Source organism: Ammospiza caudacuta, chromosome 4 (assembly GCF_027887145.1).
Source record: "Ammospiza caudacuta isolate bAmmCau1 chromosome 4, bAmmCau1.pri, whole genome shotgun sequence".
In the NCBI taxonomy this organism is placed as follows: domain Eukaryota; kingdom Metazoa; phylum Chordata; class Aves; order Passeriformes; family Passerellidae; genus Ammospiza; species Ammospiza caudacuta.
This window is the reverse complement of record NC_080596.1, coordinates 77,873,721-77,890,573: the sequence shown is the minus strand read 5'-3', so window position 1 is coordinate 77,890,573 and position 16,853 is coordinate 77,873,721. Positions and strand designations below refer to the sequence as shown.

The following is a 16,853-nucleotide window of genomic DNA, read 5'->3' as shown; positions in this document are numbered from 1 at the left end:
AATAATAATAATAATAATAATAATAATAATAATCAACCCTTTCAAAGCAGGATGAATCTTGGAGCCCGGTTGCATTTGGAAACAATATGAGCAAGTCAAGGGGTCCAAGGGAGGTCCTGTGCCCCCCCTCCAGGCCGTGGAAAGCCCCCCGCCCCGGGACCCCTCTGCGCTGGGGCTGGGGCAGCGCGCAGGGACGCGGATCCTCCGCGCCTGGTGCAGCCCCCAGAGTGACCTTCCCGGCGCACTGAAGGCTGCTAAATTGTTTTACCGCGGCGATAAATGCCCTTAATTACCCGAAGCTCCAAACCCCAAGGGACGGGGAGAGGGATGGCTGGAGAACAGTCCAAAAAAAAAAAAAAATTAAATAAAGAAAAAAAGGTTGTTGGTTGATCTGGAGGCGGCTGAAATATAATTTGGAAATAGGCATTAATGAATAAAGTTAAAACCAGGGGCACCCCGGAACCCGCAGAGTGCCCGGCCTGGCTCCTCCCGGTGCGAAGGGGGCACCGAGGGCAGCAGGGACAGAGCCCTCGGCGGGTCCCACCTGCCCTGCCCAGCCCTGCCCTGCCCGACCAAGGCATCGCTCCCGTCCCCAAACGCGACACACGCGGGGCACACGGGGCTCGGGGCTGGCGGCTCCCGGGAGATGCTGTGGCCATTTCCCGGTGCCTTCAGGCTCTGGAAATATCACCTCCCCGCAGGTATAATTCAGCCTAACTACACCGATAACCATCGCTGCGGCGGGGAGGCTCGTAAAACCGCGAGGCTGTTCCGTGCGATTCCCGATTTGTCTCGGAGCAGGAAACGCTTCCGTGGGAGCTCTCCTGAGCAGGGCAAGGCATCCCGGCCCGAAACCGGCGGAGCTGGCTCTGCACGGGGCCGATGCCGCCGCTCTGGGGGTGCCCTGCAGCCCCTCAGCCCCGGCACCCTCCGGGCTGGTCCCGCAGGACAGCATCGCCCGGCGAGCGGCTCGGGAGACGCTGCTGCTCGTCCGTCCTGAAGGAAAATGGAAAGAGAGCGAGATGGGACCGGTCACCCCGCCCGACCACTGCGAGATATTGCATGTCACAACTCATCTAGGGCCCCATAATCAGCGCTAACTTTCTGGTGAACAGATAACCAGAGATGGCAGATGGATGGAGATTGCACAAATGAGGCTCTAATTGACAATCAATTGTGATTAGGAGCAATAGAACATCTTTATAACACTGGCTTTAAGCCGCCCACAAACAGAAGCGCCGAGCGGGCCGGGGGTCCCGGCGGTGCCCGCCCAGCATCGCTGCGCACCCCGGCTCCGGAGGGGGATCGGGTGTGCGGCGGCGCCCGGGAGCCATCGGGGCCCGCAGGAGGCTCCTCAGGGATCCCCAGGGATGCGCGTCCTGGTGCCCCCAGCGCCCGCCGCTACCCCCGAATCTGAGCTGCTGTCGCCGCTCTGGGTTCCGCACGCCTGGGAGCGGTCCCTGCCCGGCCACAGGAGTCAATCACAATTTAGATTTTTTTTTTTTTCCTAAGAGGAATATAAAAAATATTCATACCACCGCCGCCCCCAAATAACCGCATTCTCTCCCCACACCCCCGCCGCAAAAAAAAAAGTACAAATAGTACAAATACAGTCGAGTACGACAGCGAATCTGATCCAGCATCTACCTAACCCACCGTCTGTTTTTCATAAATAATATCCCAGCGCTGCGGGCAGGAGAGATGTGAGTGAGGAACATTTATCCGAAAGAAAAGATGGGACCGGGTGCACGGCCGGAGGAAGGAAGGAAAGATGAGCTGTTAACAAACAAACAAACCAACAAACCCAGGGTGTGGGCTCGTGTGAGTGTGTGCACACGCAGATTAAAACTTCGCTCTCGCTGTGTGTTGGTGGCAGCCCCGTCGGTGAGGTCAGGACAAGGGGGAGAGGTAATTACCTACACATGATCGGAGATTATACATACCATTTCAGCCCAGGAGGTGATTTATAATTTAAAGATAAAGCATAATAAAGTCATAAAAGAGAAAGGACACTGTTGTGGTGTCTGATTAAAATCTAAGGGCTGGTGTATAATATATGAGCGGGGGCTGTTGTGGGCTCCGGCTCAGCGGGACTCCCCTGGGCCCAGCCCGCTGATGGACTAATCATGTCCAAGACCTACCAAAATTACAAGCTGATTGTTTTACCCATTATTTCTCCCAACTTTTAATTTCTGCTTTCTAAAGGATCATTGCCCGCGGTAATTGCAAAGGACCTGTCCTTGTATGTGTCACCAGCCTCAAAGACAAAAAAAAATCTAATTTTCCTTTTATGCTTTCTCTATTTTCCTACCCCCCCCCCTCCCTTTTTTTTTCCCCCTGGCAGCTAATTCAAACTGAGTAGCGACTGGAGCGTCCAAAACAAGAATGAAATTGATATGATCAAAGAACACACAACTATACACGAAAGGGAAGGAAATTAGCTAGGGGTGGGAAAACATGTTGTATAATTCACTGACAATTTTATTCCTATGTCTTAATTTTCTACAGTTAAAACCGTTTATAATAAGAGAGTATTTTTCGAAAGTGGAACTTAGGTCTGGTTATACCTTCACTCCTTGCATGGGAAGGAATAGACCTTTTCTCCCAGCTACTCGGGATTTATTTATCGACGTGTTTTGTCTTGTCCGTTTAAACGTATTAATTTTCTTCTGGCACTTTCCTGGCACTTACATTTGAGATTTAATTTTAATTAATTAGCTAAGGAGGAGAAAGAAGCGTGTGAGGGCGTGTGTGTCCGCGGACACAAGCTTCGCTCCAACTGCTAAACCTCCGTCCATAATTTTCTCCTTTTGTTCTAATTTAATAAACCCAGCAGGGAAGGGAAACAGGTGCTGGGGGCTGACACCTCCGAGCCCCCCCCCCACACACACACACAATCCCCTTTTGATCATCTAACTCCACTATTAGGGATGGAGGACCTTAAGTTCCCATTTTCCGTGTATATATCTTCTTTATATTGATCCCGCAATTATTTAAAAGAAAGCGTCATCTCCTCCCACTTCTCCAAATAAGGCTATTTAGATGCTTTCCAGATGAGTGGAGGTGTGCTGAAACAGAGCTGACAGCCGAGTATATCACAGCCAACGCCATCCTTCATTCGCTCTCGCTCTCTGCCCCCCTCCCCCGGCACGCACTTTCACCGTGTCTCTCCTCCAGTGATGAAGATTGCAGACTATTATGGGCGAGGGATTAATTTGTAGCCAATTACAATCCGGTGCTAAATATGAATGCATAAATAAGATACAGCCTCGCCTCCGTGTGTGTGCGAGCGAGAGGGGAGGGCGGGGGGGCAGGAGCGCCCGGGCAGCCTGGCGAGGATGATGAGAAGGAAGAAGGAGCAGCGGAGGGGAGGCTCGGAGCCGAGCATCACCCCGTGACTCCCGCGGCCGCAGCCAGCGCGGCCCGGGCAGCCGGAGGCAGCGAGCGGCTCGTCCTGAGCCGGAGCGGAGCCGGGGAGGAGTTTGCACACCAACTTCGCCGGAGGAAGGAGGGGGAGAGCGAGAGGGGAGGGCAGGGGGGACAAGCTGCGAGCGAGAGGGGCTCTGCGAAGAGTCATGAACGCGGGCAGAGACAAGGCCGGTGACATCTCCATCCCGGCGGCGGCGGCGACAGCCCCGGCGGGCGGCGAGCCCCGCGGCTGCCACGGGGAGGGCATGGACGGCCGCGGCGAGCAGCGGCTCTCGGCCGGCGGCGAGCTGCCGCTCTACTGCCCCGCCGGCCGCGACCGCCAAGGGGACGGCCGGAGCAGCACCCCCGGACCGGAGGCGGCCGTGGCCGCGCTGCCCACGGTGCACAGAACCACCTCCTTCTCCGTGCTCGACATCCTGGACCCTAACAAGTTCAACAGCAAGCGGCGGCACTGCGCGGGCTTGTACAAATCGGCGGGCGCCGAGTTCACGCTGGGGGCGGAGGATAAGCCCGAGGACTCAGGGATCGAGCTGGCCGAGCAAAAGGCTCTCGCCGAAGATTTCGACGCGTGCAAGAAGTCCGCAGAGCTGATCAGTAAGTAGGTCTGGGGGCTCGGAGCCTCCTCCGAGCCGGGGGCTGCCCTGGGTTTCCCCAGCAGGGTCTCGCATGCTTTGACATCTCATCCTTTCCCCGCTGGTACCTCGGGAGCCGGCTCGGGGAGGGACAAACGCGCCCTGCGCTGCTGCTGCTGGATGTAGTGAGATGGGATTCTGAGTCGGGATGCGGGGAGGGAGCAGATTCTGAGTCGGGATGCAGGGAGGGAGCAGATTCTGAGTCGGGATGCAGGGAGGGAGCAGATTCTGAGTCGGGATGCAGGGAGGGAGCAGATTCTGAGTCGGGACGCAGGGGGCAGTGGGATTCTCAGGATGCAAGGAAGGAGCCGGGCGCATCCCGCCGGGACAGGCCGGAGGGCCCCGGGGCTCGGCGCTGGCCGGGCTCCGCTCCCCGCATCCCCGGGACACCCGGAGCTGTTCGTGCCCTGCACCCCCGGGAGCGGCAGGACCGACCCCAGGGATGCCGGCCTGGCTGGGCTGCGGAGGAACCCCGCCATCCTCATCCTCATCCTCCTCGCAGGGACGGCCAGCGCTGCCCGTGAGCTCCGGCTCAGGCAAACTTGGGAGCGGCTCCTCCGGTTTCGGAGGGCCGGAATCGCGGCCCCGAGGGTGCAAAACCTCCCTTGGTTCCCCCACCTCGCCCGGGCCCCCCAGGCGTTCATGACTTTGTGTCTCCTCTCCCCAGCCCCGGACCCTCTCCCGTCCTCCCCCGCCGCTGCCGCCCGTTGCTCTGGGCGACAGATTCAATTTTCTCTCTCCCCTTGGCTTTTTTAGGACAAATCAGACTAATTGTGACAAAATGCTGGTTATCTCTGGAAAAACAATTAAATTCCTTCGATTACACTTAAGGTAAAATGTGCTTAGCAGCGTAAAGAGGCTGGATAATGGGGAAAATCGCCCCAGAGTGGCATGTAGGACTGCTTGGATCGATATCCTATTATCGAATTGTGCATATCTCTTTCAAGCACCTTGCAAACTCTTCCCTAACATCTAAATTATAGGGTCAAAATTCGGATAATTACTCGATTAAAACCTATTACACTTATTAGGGCTCGCTATTGATCGGGAATTGCATTCGACCCAAGCTCTAGATTGCTTTTTCTTTCTGGGTCCGAATATCCCAACTTTCTCACCTCTAAACACCGCGGCTCTGGGGATCACGGAGGGTTTCGGGGAAAGGCTGTCGTTGTGGAAAATATCTATAGTTATTCCATGTCCAGAGAGGGGAAAGAAGAGGCAGCGAGCTACAGGGAAGAAACTTCTCGGCTTAGGAAAAATAGTTTGTGTGTCTGGGGCGAGAGAGGAGGGCTCGGAGGTTTCCAACCCCGCCATAGCGCGACTCTGTCAAGTAAAATTAGGCAGCGAAAGAGGTCTGGAATCTGCTCCAGTCCGAGCCATGGCGCATTTTTCATCTGTAAAGCAAGAGCAGGAATTGGGCACTAATAGAATTCAAAAGAGATTTTTAAAAGCAGTGCGGAGCTGGAGTAATTATTCCTCTAAACTCATCTGACTTTCGTCATATTAAATAGATCTGGGCGATCAGAAAGACTGACGAGGTTAAACCTATCGCTAATCTCACACTTTTATCTCCAGACAAGGAGAGAAATGTAACTCCATCTCTTCTCTCAAAATAAATATGTTTGGAGGCATCGCGGCGCGGTGCGCTTCACCCGCTGACAAGTGCCCCAGGCGCTCCACACAGGGACACACCGCTTAATGTGATGGCAGTGGCCAGAAATAGACCTGGGACTGCTCGAAAATCACGGAATTTAATTCTTCTCTTTCCCCACCGTAATTAATATTAGTTCAAGTGATGGCTGAATCTAGGAGAAATGTTCTGAAAAGTAGCTCTGTCCAGAAAAGTACCAACCCCTCCGAAAAATGCAAAGGATTTCTGGCCAAATGAGAGGGGAAACAGCGCTCGTCAACTGCCCCTCGTAAAATTATTTTAATGTTAAAAATAACAGTTTAAATTCCCCATTAAATTACTATTTAACCTGTTCCCGAAAATAAAAAAAAAAAAAAAAAAATTAACAAGCCCGGCGCGTCCATCTCCGTCCGCAACTCTATTCGCGGTGCATTTTTTTGTCTTTAAAATGTTTAGCTGAGCCACGGCTGGGATTCCGTAGGCGGAAGATCAAACCCCGAAGCCGGCAGCTGCAGGCTCCCGGTGCGCTCCGTGCGCGGGGGCTGCGGCTGAGCCAGCCCCGGGTCCGCCCGCAGGCGCGGCCACTCGCACCTTTTATAGATCGTTGCTGTAAAAAATTACGCCCCGCAATTTCTAGCAGGTCCCGCGGGTTGCAGGACGCCTGTCTGCACTCGCTGGGTCGGGCTGGGAGAAAAGTGACCCGGTTCTGTTCTGTCCGGCGGCGATCGCCCGCGTTTTCCATGCTCCGGGCTGAACAGAAAGCTGGAAAGGGTTCTTAACGAACCCTGAGTTATTAAGGGATATTTGCGGAGTGACAAGGACAGCAATACTCTGCCCTTATTTCCCCCACTGAACCAGCCATATCCGAAATCAGCGCGTTGAACAAAACACACTTCTAAAACCACCTAATTTTACATGCGGGACTTAGGGGATCCTGCGTGAGAATACATAGCAAATTTGAGGTGTGTTCAGGTTTGGGGGCGATTAAAAACAACTAAACTGCGGACGGGATGAGGTGACAGAGCAGCGATTCATTTCCTATTTGCGTATCTCGGTTAACCATGTTAGAGGAGTCCTTGATTAGGGGCTCCCGGAGCTACAGCCCCGTTGCAGAAGTGAGAGAGGGAACTTTAGGCGTGTCTGAAAGCACCGGCGGAAAAGGACGGGACTCACGGGCCTCTGCCCCCATCTCCCCCAGCCCCGTCCCGTGCAGGAGGATTCGCCTCTCGCTCCCCCGACGGAGCCCGGGCCCGGCCAGGACGAGGAGGAGCCGGTTCTCCGGAAAACGCGATTTGCTCTCAGGCTTCATAATGACAGAATCGTCAGCAGAAGTCCAATAGCCTTAAATATCGGATAATTACCCTGTTCTCCGATGGAGACCCGTTAATTGGAGCGTAATATAAACCCAAATAAATTAAATGACCGTTAACTAGTTTGTACATTGCACAAAATGAGTTTAATTAAGTTTGTATCTGCTCTGCTAATCAATACAAGTATTTACTCCACTTTAATACTTCCATCTCGGGAAGTGACAAGAGGTCAAACCAGACGCAGGAAGGGTTAAAAATGCCAGAGCAAAACCCAGCAAATCGCCCATCGATTCGGAGATTTCCGTCACTAAAATTGTTAGAGGCTCTTTGACATCGCTGCTGCCCGCTCCCCAGGCACGGCCCGGCCCGGCCCGGGCAGGGGCTCCTCCCAGCGCCCCGCTGCCCCTCGGGGCCCCCGGGGATACTCGAGTATGCGGGGATCCTGGCCCTGCTGTGCCCCCAAAGGCCTTTCCAGGCTGTGGGAAGGGGGTACATCCCCTATCCCGGCCGTGGGAAGGAAGGGGGTACATCCCCTGTCCCGGCCGCGTCTCGGCTCTTGCCGGAGCTGTTTGGCTCGGAAGGGGCAGCGCTGGCAAAGCCTCCCCGGGCCGGACAGCCCCTTCCCGGCCCCCGAGCTGCAGTTCCGAGCCCCATCCCCACCACTGCTCCTCAGCCCACCCCCGCCTCAGGGCTGAGGAGCAGCCCCGGACCGAGGGGACCGGACGGGCTCAGGAGCAGCCCCGGACCGAGGGCCCGGACGGGTTCAGGGGCAGCCCCGGACCGAGGGCCCGGACGGGTTCAGCAGCAGCCCCGGACCGAGGGCCCGGACGGGTTCAGCAGCAGCCCCGGACCGAGGGCCCGGACGGGTTCAGGGGCAGCCCCGCTCCGAGGGCCCGGCCCGGCCGCATCCCCACGGCGGGCGGAGGGGCTGAGGGGCCGGAGGGGCGGCCGCACTGTGCGGGCAGCCCTGTCCAGAGCAGCGGGGACAGCGGGTGGGAGAACCCTCAGGAGACCCCGGGGGCCGTACCGGGGGGCTGAAGCGGGCGGGGCGGGGGCCGGGCCGGGCCGGGCGGCGAGCCCTAACAGCGGCTGTGCCTTGTCCGCAGAGGACGGGGAGCTCTACAAGGCCGAGGAGTGCGACCTGGACTACAGCAGCCGGCCGAGCCGCAGCCCCGACAGCGAGCTGCAGGACGACGAGGAGCTGTGCAGCGAGGAGAGCGGCAGCACCAGCGGCAGCAGCGGCAGCTCCGGCCCCGCGGCGCCCGGCGAGGCCGAGCCGGGCCCGCTCCGAGCCGAGGCGGCCGAGGCGGGGCTCGTCCCGGCCCCCGCGCCCCCCGCGCCGCCCCCGCCGCCGGCGCCCGTCGGGGCGCAGCCCGGCCCGCAGGCCAAGCCCAAGAGGAAGCGGACGGGCTCGGACTCCAAGTCGGGCAAGCCCCGGCGGGCGCGGACAGCCTTCACCTACGAGCAGCTGGTGGCGCTGGAAAACAAGTTCAAATCCACGCGGTACCTGTCGGTGTGCGAGCGCCTCAACCTGGCGCTGTCGCTCAGCCTCACCGAGACGCAGGTGAAGATCTGGTTCCAGAACCGCCGCACCAAGTGGAAGAAGCAGAACCCGGGCGCCGACACCAGCGCGCCCACGGGCGGCGGCGGCGGCGGCGGCGGGGCCGGGGCCGGGCTGGGCGGCGGGGCCCTGCCGGGCGGGCTCAGCCCCCTCAGCCACTCGCCGCCCATGGGCGCCCCGCTCTCCATGCACGGCCCGGGCAGCTACGCCGGGCACCCGGCCGGGGGGCTGGTCTGCGCCGCCCAGCTGCCCTTCCTGCCCAGCCCCGCCGTGCTCTCGCCCTTCGTGCTGGGCTCCCAGACTTACGGCGCTCCGGCCTTCTACACCCCGCACCTATAAGCCCGACGCTCCTTCCTCCTCCTCCTCCTCCTCCTCACTGCCGGCTGTGCCGCCGCCCCCCGAGGATCGCCGGGCCGGGCTCACCGCACGAACCCCGCACCCGAGAGTGAAACCGAGCACCGAGCGGCGGCGGCACCGGGCAAAGGGGCAGCCCCGGACCCACCGGGGGACGAAAGGAGCGGCCGGAGGCTCCCGGGAACCCTCGGCCGGCTCCCCCGCCCCTCCGGGCCTTTCTACGACCCTTTTTGTACGCGACGTGTCCGGACTGCGCTGCTGAGGGAAGGAGGAGGAGAAACCTCCCTCCCCCGTGTACATACGAGTAGATGTAAATCATCGTTACCTGTATTTTTATTTTCACCGTCCCTCGTTGCTATGTGGGTTTAATTAATTTAATAATTATTATTAATATTATTTGCCTTTGTTTTTATCCTGGTCTGGCCACTAGCGAAAGACTGGAAAAGAAGATTATGTACCCATTTGACTCTCAGGGTAAAACGGAGAACTGTCGCTCCTGTCCCTGGACACTGCAGAAGCAGAGGCGCCGCTCCCCCCGTGACCTCACGGTGACGAGGGACATTTTTTACAAACGTCACTGTCCATCGAAGGGGCAGCGAGGGCGGCTCCCGGGGCGCACGGCGGGTTTTTTACGTTAAACATTTCTGTATATTTCTGGTTGTTACAAAATAAAAGAAAAAAATGTTTTAACTTTATAATTAATGTATAAGACGAGGGAGTAAGAGCAAGAGGTGATAAAGAGAGCACTTTGTTTGCTAAACACTTTAAATCAATCAATAAACTCTAAAGAAACGGCGCTTTCCGTGGTGGGAGTTCCTGGTTTTCGGGTGAATCTTTGAAAGAAAGTTTCCTCTGGAAAACGCCTGCCTCATGAGACGCTCGGATGGATGTCTCGCATCATCCTTTTTCTTTTCGTTTACTCTGAGAGCGTATTTCTTATACGCAAATAAACTTTATTCTTCTTGTACGAGGGAGGGGATTTCCCTTCTTAGTTTCCTTGTTTGCATTTTCTTAATTGGCTTTGCCGATTTGCGCAATATTACGGACAAAATAAATATCATATATAGGGGGAATCCGACATCTCTGCCATGCTTCCCCCGATGGGAAGTGCGATATTTTGGATTTATGTAAATTTAATAAATCGGCTCCTTCATTCAGTTTGCACAACTTTAAAAATAAAATAATCTTTCCATCGCCGTTCCTCTGATTACTCTTAAATTCGTATCAAAGTTGGTCTTTTATAATACTTTCTTTTTTACTTTCAAAAAAAAAGTCTATAATGGCTGTGGGTACCCCGGGGTGGCTCCGCCAGCCCAGCAGCTCCCAGCCGAGGAAGAGCTTTCATTTTCCACTCATTTTAGGTGTGGGGGATTTTTGTTGGATTTTTTTGTTTGTTTAGTATTTGGGGTTTTGTTTGTTTGGGGTGGTTTTTCCCTTTTTTCCCTCGGGAGCAATTCTAATACACCGACATTTTGCGGAGGGATTTTTGGGTGGCAGAGCATCCTCCTCCTCTCGGCAGTCACCGAGGGGTGCAGGGGTCTCCGTGCTTTGCTCCCCGCTCCTCTCCTTTCCCTCAGCCCGGCTCCGATCTGGGACTGTGCGGGGCCGGGAGCTCCAGAGCCGCATCCCGCTGCCTCGCACCCGCTCCAGAATGGAACCAAATGGAATCAAATGTCTGAGCCCTCCCGTGGAAACAAAATCTGCCGCGACCGCCGGTGTCAGAGACGAGGGGCTGAGGCCTCCTCTGCGGGGTTTGGCAGCCTGCGGGAGCCGCGGGGAGGATGGGGGATGCTGCAGGTAATGCGGGATGCTGCAGGTAATGCGGGATGCTGCAGGTAATGTGGGATGCTGCAGGTAATGCGGGATGCTGCAGGTAATGTGGGATGCTGCAGGTAATGCGGGATGCTGCAGGTAATGTGGGATGCTGCAGGTAATGTGGGATGCTGCAGGTAATGCGGGATGGTCCAGGTAATGTGGGATGCTCCAGGTAATGCGGGATGCTGCAGGTAATGCGGGATGCTGCAGGTAATGTGGGATGGTCCAGGTAATGCGGGATGGTCCCGGTAATGTGGGATCGTCCAGGAAATGTGGGATGCTCCAGGTAATGTGGGATGGTCCAGGTAATGTGGGATGGTCCAGGTAATGTGGGATGCTGCAGGTAATGTGGGATGCCTCAGGTAATGCGGGATGCTGCAGGTAATGTGGGATGCTCCAGGTAATGCGGGATGCTGCAGGTAATGTGGGATGCTGCAGGTAATGCGGGATGGTCCAGGTAATGCGGGATGCTCCAGGTAATGCGGGATGCTGCAGGTAATGTGGGATGCTCCGGGTAATGTGGGATGCTCCGGGTAATGCGGGATGCTCCGGGTAATGCGGGATGCTCCAGGTAATGTGGGATGGTCCAGGTAATGCGAGATGCTCCAGGTAATGTGGGATGCTCTGGATAATGCGGGATGCTCCGGGAAATGCGGGATGCTCCAGGTAATGTGGGATGCTCCGGGAAATGTGGGATGCTCCAGGTAATGTGGGATGCTCCGGATAATGTGGGATGCTCCGGGTAACGTGGGATGCTCCAGGTTCTCACTTCCCCACCTGCAGAAGCCTACAAGCACCAGAAGTCTCTGACCAGACTAATTTGCATTTTTGAACATAAGATCTGTTACAATGAAAGGAGTTCTGAAATAAATTTTCAGGGAAAAACATGACAAGTAGTAATGCTTGGAGTATGTAAGACCGTGTACTGCTCTGCACAGTTTTTACTGGTAGAAGAAAAGCAGCCAAACTGGGAAACAGGCACTGGGGAGACGCTCTCACACTGCACCGCTGTGCACCAGCTTTGAGTCAGTGCCACCAGCAGCCAAACTGCTGGCCCAGGTGAGGCATGACACAGCTGAATAAAGAGATAATTCAACCCCTGCCTGCAGCTCCAAGCAGTTCCCTGCCAGTGGGGAATAATTTGGCTCCAACAGGAGCTGCCCAGAGCTGCAGAGTGCAGGATTGCCCTCCTCCAGGCTGGTTAGTGTCCTGCCAGTGAAACCTGCTCATGTGAGTATTATTACTCACAGCTGCTGGGTGAAGGAGTCAGTTAGCCTGAGATTCCCAGTCATTAAATGCAATTTAACAAGGCTTCTCACATTTTATGGCAGCGCTGAAAACAGAGCCGCAGGTATCTTTCTCAGCATAGTTCAGGCAGTTATTGATAACCCTTGCTCCAGTGCCTCATCCAGAGCTGTGAGATCATAAAATTCTAGAGCAGAGCTGCACAGCCTCAACTCCAGTGTGTGCCTTCCCCAGCACGCAGCGCCTGCAGTGGTGTAGGGCACGTTTTACACTCTGCTCACAGGTACTGTCTGTGCCCAGTGGGCATTTGCAGCACCAGCACCAAAGAGCCAGCTCCAATAATGCTCCCTGGAGCAGAACTCTGCAGCTGGCTCGTGGTGCTGGATCAGAGTGTGTGGGTGTTGACAGTGAGAAGAATGATGGTGTTGACACAGGGCAGCTGCTGAGGAACAGCTCAGGTGTGAGTGCTCAGCCCCTGGTGTGCTGAAGCAAAATGCTCTCACCTGCCTGAAGCTCCCTGCTCCATCCCCTGTTCCTGCCCACTGACACTGGCTCTGCAGGAGTCAAACAGGGCTCGATGCAGCATCGCAGGCTGTCCCATCAGGTGGTCACAGAAAGCCCCCAAAGCTCCCACAGTGACCCCCAAAAGCCAATTCCCACGTGGTGCCTGTGTGGTGTCCCTGGTGCTCCTGCCCAGGGCTCTGGAGCTCATTTTCCGTGAATCATCAATGGAGCAGAGCAATGGAACACTCTGACTGAGGGGATGAGGGCTACGACACAAGCAGGAGGTGTTTGCTCTGGTCCATTCTGTCAGTCTAATTGTCGTTTTAATTACTTCATGATTCATTGATAAAATGTGAAGTGTTAGGGGATTCAGGACAGGGAGCACATCCAAGGGGACATGAGCAGAGCATTTCCAGAGGGCAGAGTCTCAGCTCTGACAGACAGCAGCACATTCAAACCCCAATTCAGTGTGGTCAAGTGATGTCTTTGGCAGGTACCAGAGACGATCTGGGGCATCAGCACATTTTTGGACTAATTCCCATGAAACCAATGCTAAATCCAAGGGTGCAAACCTATATTAGTAAGAAAAGATGCAGATATTAATTGCATCTTGCTATTGTTCACTCTGTGAATGAATGAGGTTAAAAAAAGGAAAGTGCTCCATTTTACTTCATATAACTCAGCTTATACTGAACAAGTTTCAGTTGTTCAGTAAAATGTCTTATAATCAAAACAACAGAAAGAAGCACATAAATACAGACAGATACATTCCAAACAATTGAGAGAGAATGGAAAAATATTTCAAAATATTGTCTGTCATTGATTTCACTCAGCAGTCAATGATGTTTCACAAAGTCATTGCAAACCAGTTCTGTACTATCACCTGCAAAAATTCCTTGTGTTGTTTCCAGCAGAGCAGCGTGCAGTGAGTTACTTTTTTAATTCTTAGAGATTTTTGACATGTATTTCAGAGCTTCTGTTTGAGACTAAACTCAGTCATGTTACACATTTCTAGTCTTATACTACACAAATGAAATGTTAAAAATAAGCTTTGGCTGTATAAACTTAAATCCATTTTCCAAAAATACACCGTGATGTCTGCTTGCATTATGTTATATTAACAAATATTAATTCCTGTATTACATGACAAAATAATTCTGCTCAAACAGTTGAATTTAAATACTCAAAGGAAAATTATTTCACAATGCTTGGGCATTTCTGGTCTTCAGGTTGTGTCTCAAAGATAACAAAGTAAATATGGTTGTTGTAGAGCCTTTCTTAAGAGCAAATAAAAGAAAGGGTTTTTTCGGATACTGGAAGATTTTCCAGACTCTGGGAGGTAAACCAAGGCAGGGAACAGAGGGACACTGGGGATGAAGAGGACGGGCAAGTAAAAAAAGAGGATCTTAATCAGTTTGTTGCTCAAAGTGGGCTTACATAAATGGTTCACATAAACCGCATTCTTCTCTATCTGGTGGGTTTTTTACTTCTTTCCCTCTTGCTCACACACTCGTGTGCCACATGCTCACATTAAAGAGACATCTCAGGTGGACAGAATGGGGGCTGTCACAGTGAAAATAACCCTGGCAGGAAGAGCTTTTCTCCTTTCCTGATGCTGTCTGGCAGAGATGTGAGTTCATGATACAGAATAAGCTTTAAAAAAGGTCATCAAAGCCTTGGAAGGCTACAGCAATGTGCCCACTCAGGAGAAATCCTGCTGGTGCTGGAATTCCTATGGATGAGCCTTGTATCAACAGGATTTCCAGCCAGAAACCAGAGCACGGCCAGAACATAAAAGTCTGGACATGCAGGGTCAGGCAATATCTGCATGTGATTTACTAATTTATTCTCATTATGTGACACATGTTCAGGTAGCTAAAACAAGCCAGGCTCACCCAAAGTGATAGACTTCATTTTAGAATACATCTTATAGATTTTCTTCTCTGCAACGACACAGAAACATTTTACAGTGACAATGAGGGAGAGATGACACCAGAGCAAAGAACTGAAATATTGTCACAGTAACGTTTATGTGAGGTGATGGTTTACACTGTATATATTCACCCCCTCAGTAAACTGCTGCTTTTTCAAGAGAAGAAAAATAATTATACTAACTTAGTACAAATAAATGAATTATAGCTATTTTTCTTTCTAATTTTTTTTTTCTCTGTAACCACACACATACACTACAAGAACTCATCCTGCTCATACAGGGACTCTGTCCTGCCTTTTCACTGTAACACAGGCAGAGTGACCAGTTTATTTCCTGTTCCTTGGTTCCCAAGGAGGGGAGGAGAAGTGCAGGAAGAGAGAATCTGAATGAGCTGCAGGTTGGGCTCCTCCAGCTCCGTGTGTTGCCCAGGAGTTCACAGCACCAAGCTGCACTCTCTGTGACCTGTTAAATGTTCTGAGAGCTGTGATTAAGGATGCTCTTTGGGACTTCAAGCACCAGCACTATGCCTTGTAGGGGTGATTTGGAGTGAAATACTGTGTTTGCCTTGAGCACGCTCTGCAGCACACCTGATCACACTCACCTCTGCTGCCTCTGCTCCAGCACTGGGGAAAATGAACTCCCCTGCACATGTGGAAGCAGCATTTAATTTCTGCCCCAGTGAAACAGTGTGGCAGACTCTCCTGGTGGTGCTGTTAGCCTTCAGCTGCCAAAAACACTATTACAAAAATTCAAAGATATCCAAAAGCAATTTCCAAACAAGCAGGATCATATATTACATTTCCATATACCTTTTACAGTGCATGAGGATAAGAGTGGCTCCATAATGGCATTATAAATACAGCAAATGAATGGTGGATGCAATGCCAACACCTTGTCATTATGCAAATTGGAATGTGGCAGAAATGGTTATTCAACAACCCCTTTCAAACAACCACAGGTCTAATGCTGCTCATTACATCCAAACTAATTAGCACCACATTTAAAAAAAATTTAATAAGATTTTCCTTAACCCCTCAACAGAGAGGATTCCTCAGATAATGGAAAAGCATACACTTGGCACAGGTGGGTTTTTGCTCAGGGCACTGGCAGGCAGAAAAGCAAGGGGCAGCCTACCCAGAAAGGCAAATGATGAAATTTCATCACAGACATTTAGAGATGGAGAAACAGGTTGTGCTGACACGAGCCCAGCTCGGTTTGCCCAGGCTCTGGGGCAGCCTGTCTCTGGCACTAACACCCCGTGCCCTCCTCCCTGGCATAGCCTGCTGCCCAGCTCTCCCCTGAGCTGCCACTGGGGCTCTGGGCTCCCCAGACCCAGCTGATAGGAAAGGCTCAGCGAGGACACGAATCCTTTTCTTTCTCCACTCAATCAGCTTTGAAGAAGAGGAGGCAAAGCATCAACTCAGAAACATGAGTAATTAAGGGATCTTTCTCCTTCCTTTCCTGCAGGGGCAGCATCCCACTCCCACACCTGGAAGAACAATTTTATCCCACAGGTCACCATCTGTCCCGCTGTCAGGCACCCTGGCTCTCATCCACATGTGCTTCCTAGGGGATGTGCTGTTTTAGGATCTTTAACATCTCTCCCAGCTGAAGGGGTGGGGAGGTGCTGCTGCATGAGGAGGGGGCAGACTGGTCTGACCTAGGCTGCTGCTTTAGGCTTTTCCCTCTTAATTCCTTCAATTTCTGTAGAGGATTTTGTAATAGGACCATCACCACATCCAGTAAGAGATGCTCTGAGGGCTCTGAATGCACCAGCAGGATCTAATTTCTCTCATTACACTCTCACCACCTTTGTAATCCTCTTGGTGTCCCCATCCCACACCTGAAGGGCCCTGCAAAAGACAGTAAACACAACGTTAGTCTATGAAAAGCCTTAGGTTGATGTTCCAGACTGTGAAAAGCAAAACTAAATCAGAACTTACAAATGTATGTTCCTACTGTGATGTGTTGCCTGAACATTTGCATACTGTTAGTCCTTCGTGAGATATGTGAGTATGTTACAGCATCAATTTACTCAAACATATCTTTCCACAGATGCTGCAACTTTGTAATTAAAAGAAAAGGGGGAATTGTGGAGGGATAGAATGTAAGAAAATATAGATAGTGCAGAAGGTAGTGTCACACCTGAGGAGTTGCAGCTGCACTAATCACCAAAGATTAGGAACAGGCCTGCCCTTAACAGGCCACAGCTGTGCCCAGTGAGGATGAGTGCTGCAGAAGAGTGGGCTAGCTGCAGTTTGCTGGCTGTGCTGTGAGGAGGTGCCCGTGAGGAATCGCCCAGAAGGTATGGGACTTTTGAAATAGGATGACAACACTTTTCCTGGCAGGTGTCAGGGGAATAAGCTGATCTGGCCCTCCCTTGCCCCAGTCTGGGACTGTAATCTGCAGAGATCTCTTCCTCTCTGTTTAGTTTCCTACA

The 16,853-nt window shown here is 53.0% G+C and overlaps 1 protein-coding gene across 1 annotated transcript; it reads left to right on the top strand.

Annotated features, from left to right (window-relative positions):
* The first annotated feature begins 3,575 nt into the window (after positions 1 to 3,575).
* On the top strand, positions 3,576 to 8,901 carry NKX1-1 (NK1 homeobox 1). Its single transcript, XM_058804361.1, has 2 exons — positions 3,576 to 4,023; positions 8,108 to 8,901. Exons 1-2 carry the CDS (start codon positions 3,576 to 3,578, stop codon positions 8,899 to 8,901), a joined length of 1,242 nt encoding a protein of 413 aa, XP_058660344.1.
* The last annotated feature ends 7,952 nt before the right edge of the window (positions 8,902 to 16,853 follow it).